Below are 13,226 nucleotides of genomic sequence, written 5' to 3'. Positions count from 1 at the left end.
CAAGGACAATACCAAATACTGAGTCTTCAATCACAAATAAATTTAAGGACTCGATCTAACAGAAAATGACAAAATGAATACATAAATAAATATTTTTTAAACAAACTTAATACAAGAAGCCTCTTCGGGAATATTATGTTGAATGACTGCCCGTTTTTTTTTTTTGGTTTTTTTAAATAAATTTGCCACACCCGGCGATTGCCACCCCAGGTATTCGGTGGTATGTTTATATCCCCTGTGATTTTTCAGAGGATGTCATACTAGTTGTACCGAGATTATAATGTTCATCTCATTTACATACAACAAGTTTTGTGTCTATGCGTAATTTGATTATGCAGACATTTAAATAAAATCTAGTTTGTCAAAACAACGCAGGGTCTGGACACTGCAAAGTGTAGACTATTTTGGCAACAGAGAGTCAAGTGAATTTGGCAGACTATGAGCTCATTATTTTGCCAAAGTAAAGCAGCGGACAGTTTTGAGCGAAAGCCTCTGATTTTTTTGATAAAGAAATTAGAGTTGGATATGAATAATTCGAGTCGATATAGATCGATTCGACACTAAAGTTGTGCATTCCTTTATGGATTTAGGAGCTATATGCTATGATAGGCCGTATCATATCGTTTTATCAGAACTCAAGATAATCTTTAATTTGTTATCATTTATTCTTCCGATGCCTGTGACAATATGTCAAGAAATAGGATTAGTAGATGTACTTGTATCTGGCTTCATTCCCATCCATATCATGTTTGATGTTTTTTGAGTTTTCGTATAAGGAGTGAAATTGTCAATCCTGTGGATCGAGTGAATGATCGAAAGATAGACAACCGTCAATGTACCCCCCCCCCCAAAAAAAACAAAAACAAAAACAACAACAACAACAACAACAAACAAACAAACACACAGACATACAGAGAGAGAGAGAGAGAGAGAGAGAGAGAGAGAGAGAAAGAAACTGGATATAGAGAAAGAGAGGGGAGAGAGGGAGAGAGGGAGAAAGAAGAAATTGTTTATTAGAGAGGTATAGGGATATGGAAAAGGGAAGTTTGCAAGCCCAAATTAGAAATATATATATTGTGTCAAGTTTTTTAAAGTTTTTAACGGCTGATGTTCGCGTGTATTATATAGTGGATTCTTGTGGACCTCAGTATTACAGAAACACAGAAGGGCCGTAGTTCGTACATGGAACTGAGGCTGTTAATAAAGACTAGTTTGATTGCTGGTTTGGTTTAGGGAAGTCTGTTCAATATCACTTTCCATCCCCCGACGACATAACTGCTCTGATCTCTATACGCACTGGTATTGGCACCATTGTTCAACTCCGCCAAGTCAAAACTTTTACAACATTGGGTAAGAGATTCGTTCGAATTTGGTTGTTTTGTGAATTTGTAGGTATTTAGAGATGAAATGAGATGACTTATGACTTTTTTGATAATCTGAGGAGTGTCTATTTTTGACAGGAGACTTGAATGGATAGATTGGATGATAATGTGTTGGATGTGTTGTAAATTGGGTGTGGTTAAGGCTGCACGCTCTCAGAGTTAGCCCCATTAATATGACGCTGTGAGCCAAGGGTGTCCATTTTGCTTTAAGTTGAAGAGCGTGAAACATGAGATCAGACAGAATGTTTACAGTTAATGATGTTTATGTTCATGCACTGCGTTTACAAATATGAAAACATTACAAGACTTCCCCTAAAGTTTATTGAGCCCATTACCTATTAGTATTCAACTCCGCGCATATTTTGTATGATAATAGTCCACCTCTCTCATATAAGTCGCATGCATGTCCATGGTTTAAAGCTAATCTTGAGCTCTAGTGCGGGAATCGTATGTCGAGAGAACATGGCCATAATTCATTTTGGGTTGTTCATCCTGCTGTAGAAAACTTGGTGGATATCATCTATAGTAAAACCACAACTCTCATTGCACATAGTGTGTTTATTTCACACATGGTTTAGGTTTAAAAAGAAAAACAAATATTGTAATTCTATTAAAGTATTAGTGCAAAATGATGTCCTGAAGTATGTTAGCTTTAACTTATGTGTATTTTACTTTTTTTCTTTATTGAATCACATTAATCAATATTGAATCGCTTGATGGTCGTATGCCCACAGCTATAACATTTTCACACAACTGCGCCAGTAGTGTCATTTTTGACAGACATGGCGCATTATAAATGTTCACTATTATTGTTATTATTATGGTGCATCGTCACTGGTTGTACATTGTTGTACATTGTACATCAAGGGGCAGGATTTTTTTTTTCCAGAATACCTACACTTATTCTTTGGGTGAGGTTTCTTTTGATATCAGGGTGGAATTCCCCTTCAAAACAGTCATTATGTACCTCTTAATTTTTCCTTTTTGTTTCATTTTTCCACTAACCTATTTCTCTAGTTTGACTCCTTCCACACAATTCTACTTGTTACAAAGATCGCATTATGTACCTTTGTCTATTGTATGTAGGTGTAGGATGACATGTATTCTGAACCTTGTACCAAGGGCGTAGAATTTAGCAATCCACGAGGGGGGGGGGGTCAGGGAATGGCGACGGAAATATTATGGACAAAATTCGAGAGAACAAATCTACATAGCAAGGAAGGTGGTGTAGGAGGGGTGGATTGTATGGGTTTTTTTTTAATATATATTGCCTCCCCTCTCTCTCTCTTTCTCTTTTTTTGTCTTGCCATGCGCATGTTGTGGCACGTCAACCTACATAGCTGGAGTAGATTTTTCCTGATTACTTACAAAACTAATTACATTATTCTATTCAAGGATGGATTCAGTACAAAATTATAAATTAAATGAATGATATAATTTGGTTTCAGAAGTAGGTGTGTAGAGGCAGGCGCGAACCCAGGATTTCTTAGGGGGGGGGGGCTCAAATTTGAAACCAATTTGAAATTTAGTGTGCTAAAATTTGAAAATCGTGTCGGCCAATATTTCGCTCAGTGGGGGGGGGGGGGGGGGGTAGTGAGCACTAATTTTTCTGGGGGCCCTCGAAAATTTGAAAAAATCGTATCTCCCCCCCCCCCCCCCCCCTTGAGCGCCAAGGGGGCATCTAAAAAAAAAGTAAGATTAACGTGTTTTTACACGTTTTTTCCCCCTGGATCCGCCACCGTGTAGAGGTATGAAAGTAGATATATTTTATCAATAGAAGTAATTCTGATACAATGAAAATATATAAATTGACAGATATATTTCGGTATGAAATGTAGATATGTACATGGGTAAGAAAATAAATATCTTTTATCAATAGAAGTTATTCTGATACAATAAAATTATTATTATCTGATATATTTTGGTAACAAAAGTTGATATGTAATTACTAATTAGAAGAAGTAGACCCTGTAAAGTGTAAAATGATACAATAAATTTAAAAGGATGTACTGATATATTTTCGTATTAGAAGTGGGCGTAGACCAATCGAAAGTAGATCATCCTGTAGTACTAAGGCTACTGATACCAAATTATATCACTAGTCTGGTGAGAACTTGAGAAGTAGATCATAATGAATGATCTATTATATCTCCGGGCGTAACCTCAACAAGCCTTACTTTACTGTAGACCTATACTTTATACTTTGAATGATGAAACGTTTAAATATATAATCGAGATTTAATTCAGTATTTAGACAAAATTATTTGTTTTGTTATATTTGTGTATGTAATGCATGATGAACAAGAAAGGAATTATCCGATGTGTTTGGAGGAAAAAAGTTCATGTGAAAGAATAGGGATCATGAACCTTATGGAGCTGAGCGGATCTCACTAAAGAGGTGTGTTATTTACTCCTTTCCCGCTCCTTTCATTTCGACCCATTTCAACAGGTGTCTGTAACCTTGTGCCATCTTTGATTTCCGTTTCCTTGTTCCGCGTGAATTTCCAATAATTGTGCAAGCAGAGACAGGTCCCTGTTGCAATACGCTTTTCCTCTCATATAACCAGCACAGAGCGCTATTTGAACTTGGAAAATCAAAGAATTCACGTCATGTTCAATTATAAAGAAATGATTATCATTCCTAATATTTTATTTAAATTTGAGTGAACGCTTTGATTTCACATTTCTTTTGCTTTTATTTCATAGTGTTCATCGCTCTGCTCCACAGTACAATATTACTTTGATACAATTAACATCCCGATTTTTTGTTGTTGCTCCTAAGATCAATTCTAAGAAGGGGGTGAGTACGTAATTGGAATAATCTCCCTCGGGAGATTCGTTATAGCAGATCAGTTAAAGTATTTAAAAGTAATATTAAAACATATCTGTTTAATTCGGCATTTGATTAATTGTTATTTCATTTCTGTCTGTTCTATCTTACTCCTGTTTCTTTGTGTATAATGGAGTTACTTGTATGTGATCTCTTTTTGGTTTTGTTGTTGCTTTTGCTTTGTATTATCAGTGCCCGAAGATCTGTTCCTAAGACTTCACAACATGCATGGCATGCCTCAAAAAGGACTTCAATACAAACTGAAATTAAAAGCCAATTAGGCGTACCTCAAAAATGTTCAAAGGGTCAAAGAATCAAAGGCACGTATTTTTGAATTCTTGAATATATGCAAAATCAAAGGGTCATCTCATATTCAGAAAATTGTTTGTAATATGTATACTCCTGCATATTTTGATATTTTAGTAATTAGCTCGATAACGTGCAGGTTTTACGCTTGACGACATTAATATTTGAATTCAGCACAATAAATACGACTAAACCCATGTTTTTAGGTGAGGCGAAAATGCGGACCACTAAAAATGATCTAACGAGGCTTCTTTAACCATGTCATCCAATAGTCTACTCACCGGTTTCATAATTATATTCATAATTATATGCATATATATATATGACGGGCACAATTTCTTTACGGGCTTTAGTAGCTTATAACTTTCTCAAATCAACTAACCAGAAAATTCTTTTTTTTCTTTCTTATTTTGCGAGCAAACAAAACTATGAACAATAATGATTAAAATGACATATGATTTGTATTTGTTTCTTCTCGAAATATAAAGAAGTTTAGGCATTGTAAACAGATACCGTGCTGCCTGAATATAAGATGGACTACCCCCCTCCTTCCCTCCAAATTATGTGAAGAATTCAGAAATGCTCGACTTTCACCTATACTGACAAAAACTGTTTGAGGGTTGCTTATTTTGTCTCATCAATTTATAATGAAGTCTTGTAATATAATACATATGAATATAATGCAATGTGCTTTAACCTATTCCATTGATACACGTCAATTCAATTCAATTCAATAAACATTTTTTCCCCTTATAATCAGATGACTATATCATGAAATGTATATTTACAAAAAAAAATTGAGGCGAAAGCCCCTAAAGTAAAGGCTTATGGTGGGTCGCTATGGCAAAGAAAACCGACATCTTGAAGTTCGTTTGTAGGCTGGGGTATACGGACCGACATGAAGAAATAGGCCATCATTGTGCTCTGAAATTAAGTTACTTTGAAGAGACTATTGAATGTATAACATAATCGCAATTAATTCGAAAATCAACTTGAGGTACTTTTAATAGCCGTGTCCGTCATGTGCGAACATATCAATTAAGTATTATGTCATTGAATGATATTACATTTTGTTTCAATTCGATTCAATAGACATTTTATTTCCTTCTTATGAACAAAATGAACATCATGTAGTACATGTGTAATTTTACAACGATGAAGGGAGGAGGCGCAATTCTCTAAAAATGACGAGGTTTTTGCTGGGGTCGCCAATACAATACATAGATAAATATGAATACGTAATATTTATATTAATAAAATACCTCTACAAATTAATAAGAGAGAGGGAGTGAGGGGGTTGGATGGCGGATACGACAAAATCAACCAAACAGTACTTGAAAATATGCAAACTAATTTTTACAGCTTCCTAATAGGCAGAATTCTTTGATAGAAACACAGTTGCAATAATTACAAATGTTATGACCATCTAATGGGCTTTTTTTTATTTCGGAAGTGCATATTTCCTGATCATCCGGTTTGTAGATCAGAGCCAAGAAGTAATACCGAGGTCAATTGGATGAAGAAGAGTGCAGTATGATGAAATTCTCTTTACAAAATATGTAATGCATACGTATTGTAAACGTTCTCTTTCCTTCCGCTATCTCCCTCTCTCTCTCTCTCGCTTTCACTCTATCTCTCAACCATCCTGATATTATGTTGGTTTTTGTAAAAGCATACATTGAGAGCAAAAAATATTGAAAGCATGGACCTAATGGTGAAAGTAAGATACGTCACAGAGTTGCCAATGTGTGCTTGAATGATAGCACGCTCAACATTCATAACATTCTTATTTTTAACGGATTTTTGATCAAACTGTCACTCACCTGTTTCTACCATTTTCCTCCTTCTATTAAAAACAAATTGATATCAGGATGAACTGCCTCTTTAACCCCTATATTTCTTTACCAATCGCCCTTTTTCTCCTCTCTCTTAAAATTGACATTAATTTAGAACTATATATGCCCACCCCACCACTCTCCAATTGTAAAACTGTAGGCCTACGCATGTATGGGGGAGGGGGGGGGGGGGGGGGGACAGTGAGAAGAATACATTTTATTCTGCCTCCTGGAATTCTAACGTTATGAACCGGATCTGAGTTTTATTCTTCTTTTCTAAACGAGTTTCAATAAACTGTAAAACAAGGTAGTTCAGAATCCCACAGTTGCTGGTATCTCTTTGGTAAAACCACGGACATACTAGGTCAATGGTAGAACATACCAATGTACTGTGTCTCCACGTGAGGCGTGATCGACACGGCCTGGGTCTGTGACCCTTTCCTGCGAAAGCGTGTGACCTCTAAACCTTAAACACTAGTCTGTCGATTCAAACTCAATCAGGACATTATTTTAATGGCGAGTGAGCTATGCATGCTTTGCAACAAATATCCTGTCTTGCTGCTTCCAAAATACAATTTTGTTTCTTCCTCCAGTGATATACATGTACAAGTAATATAATTGACTTTGTACTCCTCTTCACATCCTTTGATTTTGGAAGCGCTTTGGTACATTTTGTTTGTAATGATTGTAAATAGTCGAATTTCTTATTGTTGTTATTATTATTTATATTATTATTATTATCATTATAATTATTATTTATTCTTACTCTTAAAACTATTATTACATTAATTACTTCTAATAGAATAATTGCTGTTGCTCTTATTATTGTCAAGAGCTTCCGGGAAAAATGTTTCTGTTTTGAATTTTTATTGGTGCTTTTATAATACAATTTGAATACAACTCATTTATCTCGCCATAGTTATGTCAATCATTTAATGTGACGGTTGTAAGTCCGATATAATATTTGTATGACAAAAATGCTCAATGAAACTATCTGTTATTGTTTATGTATATGAACCCTGTGGAAGGGTAGATATATATTGGGGGATTATTGTTGTTGTTGTTTATTTACTATGTGATTTCAGAAACTGCCTGTGAAGAAAATTTGGATGAAGTCATTAAGTATGTGGCAGTTTACAATATAATAATTGTAAAAGTATTATTGAATACTTTGACGTCCTGGTAATCACACTCATTCCCTTTATTTGATTTCATATCTTAGATCACCATGAACCAACAACCAATCGCTGTCCAACCAGTCGGTGTCCAACCAGGAGGACCTACTATGCAGACGAATGTAGTCTTCGAGGTTGGTACTTATGAATTTGATAATCATCATCACCATCATCATTATCCTCACCATCACCATCATAATTATCATCATCATCATCATCATCATCATCATCATTATCATCATCATTATCACTATCATCATCATCATTATTAGCATCATCATCATCATCATCACCATCATCATTATCATCATCATCATTATCATCATCATTATCATCATCATCACCATCATCATCATCATCATTATCACTATCATCATCATTATCAGCATCTTCATCACAATCATCATCATCACCATCAACATTATCATAATAATAATAACAATAATATTTTATTTTTATATAAAGCTTAATACAAATGTCTCCAAGCGCTTTACAAAATATACTATTACCCCGGTCATTGGATTCAGTGCTTGACCGCACACACTTTGTGCACAATCATCATCATCATCATCATCATTATCATTTATTAAAGTCACTATTTCCCCTCTTACGAGCGGATAGTGACTTTTGCACCAAGATAACAGTCCTTCCCTTCACTTCCTCTCATCTCGAGCATCCTCCCTAATCAGACCATGCTACTACGTAGTACTGGGTCCATGATCAGACAAAGCTTCTGCTTTCTTTCTTCATCATATCTTTCCTCGAAATCCTTGGTCCTTCTTTCCCTCTTCCATCTCAGTTTCTTCCATATCCAACCAATCTTCCGTGAGATCACTTGTGTTCTTTTTATCGCATAATTTTATATCAGATAATTTCCACATCGAGGCTCTTTCTTTTCTCCGAGCTAGGCATACCTAGGCCCCCCCCCCCCAATAAAAAGAACATTATGTAGTCACCCGAAGGTAGTAATTTATTTCGAAATGCATATTTTGAACCTACAAAACAGAAAACCCTATAAAGATGATTAAACTAGTATATAAATCACATTTACACAATATGTGCTTCTGTTGGCTTGAAATAGTACTAGTAGAAAACATTTGGGGAATGTATTCGAAGCCCTATGGAATCACTGTTTAACATAAATGAGTGAAAGTCTAAATATAGGGCCTGAACGTACATACGTAAACACAAGTGTTGATTGTCAAAGAAATCATGTTTCCCTTTGAATTGTTGTTTTATATAGCACGACCTAAAAAAAGAATATATGTATATATTTTGTTATTATTATTATTATTATTATTATTACTAGTATTATTATTATTATTATTATTATTATTATTATTATTGTTATTATTATTATTATTATTATTATTACTATTAGTAGTATTAATATTATTATGATTATAATTATTGTTATTATTGTTGTTGTTAGTAGTAGTAGTAGTAGTAGAAGTAGTAGTATTAGTATTATTAGTAGTATTATTATTGTTACTATGTTATTATTATTATCATTATTATTGCCACTTGTATTAGCTTTATTCCTATTATTTACATTACTATTATTAATATTATAATAATAAAGTTTGTACACTATAAATATTTATTTTACATTGTAACCTGTTGATGTTACATTATATTTGTTTCAGGTGAATATGAACCCATTAGCTCCTCGGGGTATCCCACGTGCCTGGAGCACTGATCTCTTCCAGTGTTTTGACGATATCCCCATCTGTAAGTATACAAATAATGTGACACATTCACGAGGGGGGGGGGGGGGGGGGGGGGGGGGGGGGGGGGGGGGGGGAGAGAGAGAAGGCAACGTAAAAAGGAGTAGTCCAATCAGCTAAAAAAAAAAAAAAGCACCCTCAACGCTAAACTGAAGACAGTCCTTGCCTTTCATTCTTATCCTCGACGGGTGTATTTCCGAGGGTATACGTGATCTATGAAGGATGTGTGTAAGTATGGAGGAGGATATAGATGATTCAAGAATAAACAATGTATAAAAACGGCCAGAATCTGGACTAGAAAAGGAAATGATACGACCTCTACGCATATCTCTCTATCATCCTGTTTTCTCGGATAGGCCATTTTCGTAATGTAATCAAAGTAAACGCATACATCTTTGTTAAGTGCCTCATTACAAGTGATTTCATTCACCAGCTATATATGAATAGGTGTATTCCAATAGTCAGAATCCGAATTGCATACACTCCGTGATGTTTGATAGGACTCCCCATAATGTTTGTCCTATCGACTGAAATACAATTATTTGTAGAAATGATGCAGAAGAATGTACGATTATAGCCAATATAAGCCTTTAAACACAATGTATTTTATACGCCCTGTATGATAATTGTCGGTTAAATTTATATCTATGGTTTTAAGAAACCATGAGATGTAATTAATTCTTGCATCAATAGAATCAGAATCGCACCAAGTACACTCATAAGAAACAAGACACAACTGAACTATTAATCATCAAGACACCTGAACCATGGTCACAGAAGCACTAGAAGCACTCACCAACAACTCCCACAACAACATGATTAATTAACAACACTCACATTTTCAATGGGTAAAAATAATATATATATACATCCATGGTGTCAATGGTTATTTAGTACATCAATGGAAATACAATTGTTTATTAAAGGGACTTGGTAACATGGTTCAGATGAGAGAAAATGGTGCTCAGGTAGTGACTTCAATGCTAAGTGTACAATTAAAGATAATCTGAGAGTTTGAGTGAAATCAGACAATTATTAATGACAAAATTTGGGGAAAGCTGATCTCATTGATTCCACAAAGCAATGAATTGTCTCTATATAAAATTACAGACATTTTAGTGTTGAAAGAATTTTAAAGCCTGTCCTATGCCTTATTTTCCTGGAAAAACAGTTGGGAAAATTCAAAAATGGTTTTGGAGAATATACTGTTAGATGGTGTCGCACAGTGACGCCTTCAAAGAAAACCATGAATAACTTTGTGGTTTGAGAATTTTTTCAGGATTTTTCGCACGTTAGAGGGTTAGTGCAGTAGAAGGAATATGATAAGTAACATTTCATACTAAAATGTGTATATATAGGTTACTCTTTATTTTGCCGTGAGCAATATCCCCAGACTGAGCATGAATAGTCAATACATGGTAGAATAATTGTATTATACATGAGCTTTATAAAGGATCTGACATCTCAATAATGGGACATTATGAGAACAGTTTCATAGAATCTAAATAGTCTTTGAACATGAATATCCCGAATAAACATTTAAATTCCAGACTTATTATTGGCCATTATGTTTAGATAATTTAAAATTGCATTTGGAATATTCAATACTACATGTATATTTATGATTGGTAGTATGATGAACCATGGAGATATAAGAAGAGATCTCCATGTTATATCCATGCTGAAGACAATTTCTGCACTGCAGAGTTGCACCATGTCGGCAATGTTATGCATTGTGGTTAGGTTATCCACAGTACTAGCATCCTTCTCCTTTAAGTACTGAACCATAGGAAGGGCGGCCGGGGCTGATACGCTTACAAATAATAATCAAAGTAGCAAATCACTTCTTGATATCTTGTTGAAACCCACATTGTCTTGGTGGTTTTTTAGTAAATCTCTCTCTCTCTCTCTCTCTCTCTCTTTCTTCTGGTTCTTGTGCTTTAATTAAACAACCATTTTTAGTGTCCACATTTTTTTTTTGTCCAATTAATTATCACAATGGTCTAATGTAGTTCATCTTGGATATATGCTAATAATGAGAACCAACCCTTCACGCCGTCAACTCCTGCATTATTGGACCTTATATTGTTCAAATTTTTAAACAGTCTTACTCAATGCATCTCTTTCCAAAAATGTATGTTTCCAAAAATCCCCACGAAACTTCCCAAAATCTAAAGTTTGTCCATGTTGTGTGTGTGGTTCTTTTTTCAAACCATGTTGGATTTATTCATATATTATGTACTATGTTTGCTTTGTCTGAATTTTACTTTTCTCGAGTAGATTTCTCGAGTAGATAAAATGATATCAACAAATTATTATCGTCAATGTCATTATTGGGAGCATCACGGCATGTATATATTAAAGAGATAAGCGTTTTTGTTTTAAATGCACACTGTCCTACTTGTAGCTACTTGCTCCCTCAGTATAGAAAACTTCCCCAATCGGTGCTTGTTGGTCCCCCATGATCCTCTTTTTCTTATGTTAAATGAGAGCTGCGTTAATGAGATAGCCACCTGTCACAGTGACCTCGCTGGGTGGTCTAATCCCTTCTTGCTGAAGTAGTAAAGCCTGCGTTTAATGTAACCGTTATTGGTGTTTTCGTAGGTCTTCTTGGATTGTTCTTCACTCCCTGTCATCAGTGTTGTTTGGCCTCCGATATGGGTGAGAGCTGCTGTGTGCCAATGTGCTTGCCTGGTCCATTGATAGCGATGAGGGCGCTACACCGTGGACGTCACAACGTGCAGGTATTTGGAAAACAATCGTAAATAATTTCAAAAATCAAGTAAGGACATTCTCTATATACAGTATTGAATATCCAACAATAATCATCTCACTCACATTTAAAAGAGGGATGGTACTTTTAAATAAGTTGTCTTTTCAATTCCTTGCAACTACATGAGTTTTGATACCTTTTAAAATGTGTAAATATGTATAATCATTCCGAATCGTATGACACGTTGATTTTGTCATCGAATTCCAGCCCCTCCAATAAACATGTTCTGTTTCCTTTTCAATTCTCTCTAGCCTATACTATCACGAGCTACATATAATTATTATGAAGGTTTTTATTTTTTCTTAGTTCACATAAATAAAGAGTACGTTAGTTTTTATTAGGAATTTTATTTTTTATTAAAAAGACGTATAAAAACCAATTATGGTCATGCAATTGCATTGTGAAAGAAACGTTGTGGAATCGATCAGAAAAGGTTGATCATCTAGCATATAAGTATTGGTGTGTACTGCAAGGTTCTGGAATCATCAAAATGATAAGAAATTCGGCCCAGTCTTCGTAAAGTTACAAGCACTGTACAGAGAAAGATGTATATGGGACTACGCACACGTGCACGGCACTTGCGTTTTATATCTCACACACTAATAGATAAACTAAATTACCAAATATATCAATTAGTAGGCGGTTTCCCCGGCAAAAATGTTATTATCATGTCTTAGTCAAAACATATTCTTTCACATAATTGGCAAAGGAGCTTCCATTTCATTTTTTGAAATTGGGAGGTTTCCATATAGACTTTTGCAGATTGAATTGAATTAAATTTAAAAATTGTGACAAATATTTTGAATAAAATGTCTGCAGGGACATACTACTAACATTGTTGCAAATATTTTACTTTTCCACTTACTAGGGCTCACTTCTGAACGATTGTTGTACGTCCGTTATCTGTGGATGGTGCGCGCAGTGTCAGCTGGCACGTGAGGTACAGGCCATCAAGAACGGACGCATCCAGCCATAGTGCGTCTGGCATTTAACCTTTGACCTCAGACTTCTGTTATGTCAAGGACAGGTGGTTGATGGGACTGCTAGGGTAGATTTGAAGACGAAAAGAGGCTATGGAACTAGATTAGGATAGATCCCTGATTAAATATTTCTATCCTTCCCTCCTTCTTCACCCTCTCTCTCTCTATCTTACACACACTCTTTCTCTCTCTCTCCCTCCCCCTCTCTCTCTCTCTCT

General features: G+C 35.2%; 1 protein-coding gene across 1 annotated transcript; it reads left to right on the top strand.

Annotated features, from left to right (window-relative positions):
- Window positions 1–1,242: 1,242 nt before the first annotated feature.
- On the top strand, window positions 1,243–13,226 carry LOC100891169 (cornifelin homolog). Its single transcript, XM_003728563.3, has 5 exons — window positions 1,243–1,350; window positions 7,576–7,662; window positions 9,175–9,259; window positions 11,860–11,999; window positions 12,897–13,226. Exons 2-5 carry the CDS (start codon window positions 7,582–7,584, stop codon window positions 13,002–13,004), a joined length of 414 nt encoding a protein of 137 aa, XP_003728611.1. The 5' UTR covers window positions 1,243–1,350; window positions 7,576–7,581; the 3' UTR covers window positions 13,005–13,226.

Source organism: Strongylocentrotus purpuratus, unplaced genomic scaffold (assembly GCF_000002235.5).
Source record: "Strongylocentrotus purpuratus isolate Spur 01 unplaced genomic scaffold, Spur_5.0 spur5_scaffold_20, whole genome shotgun sequence".
Taxonomy (NCBI): Eukaryota; Metazoa; Echinodermata; class Echinoidea; order Camarodonta; family Strongylocentrotidae; genus Strongylocentrotus; species Strongylocentrotus purpuratus.
Note: the sequence above shows the minus strand (reverse complement) of the source record. Positions and strands in the feature narration are given on the sequence as shown.

Excerpts from the sequence above, each read along its gene's own strand:
- LOC100891169 (XM_003728563.3), top strand. The coding sequence starts at position 7,582 with ATGAACCAACAACCAATCGCTGTCCAACCAGTCGGTGTCCAACCAGGA. Across the intron at positions 7,663-9,174 it reads AGACGAATGTAGTCTTCGAG|GTGAATATGAACCCATTAGC; the intron begins GTTGGTACTTAT and ends TATTTGTTTCAG. Across the intron at positions 12,000-12,896 it reads GTGGACGTCACAACGTGCAG|GGCTCACTTCTGAACGATTG; the intron begins GTATTTGGAAAA and ends TCCACTTACTAG.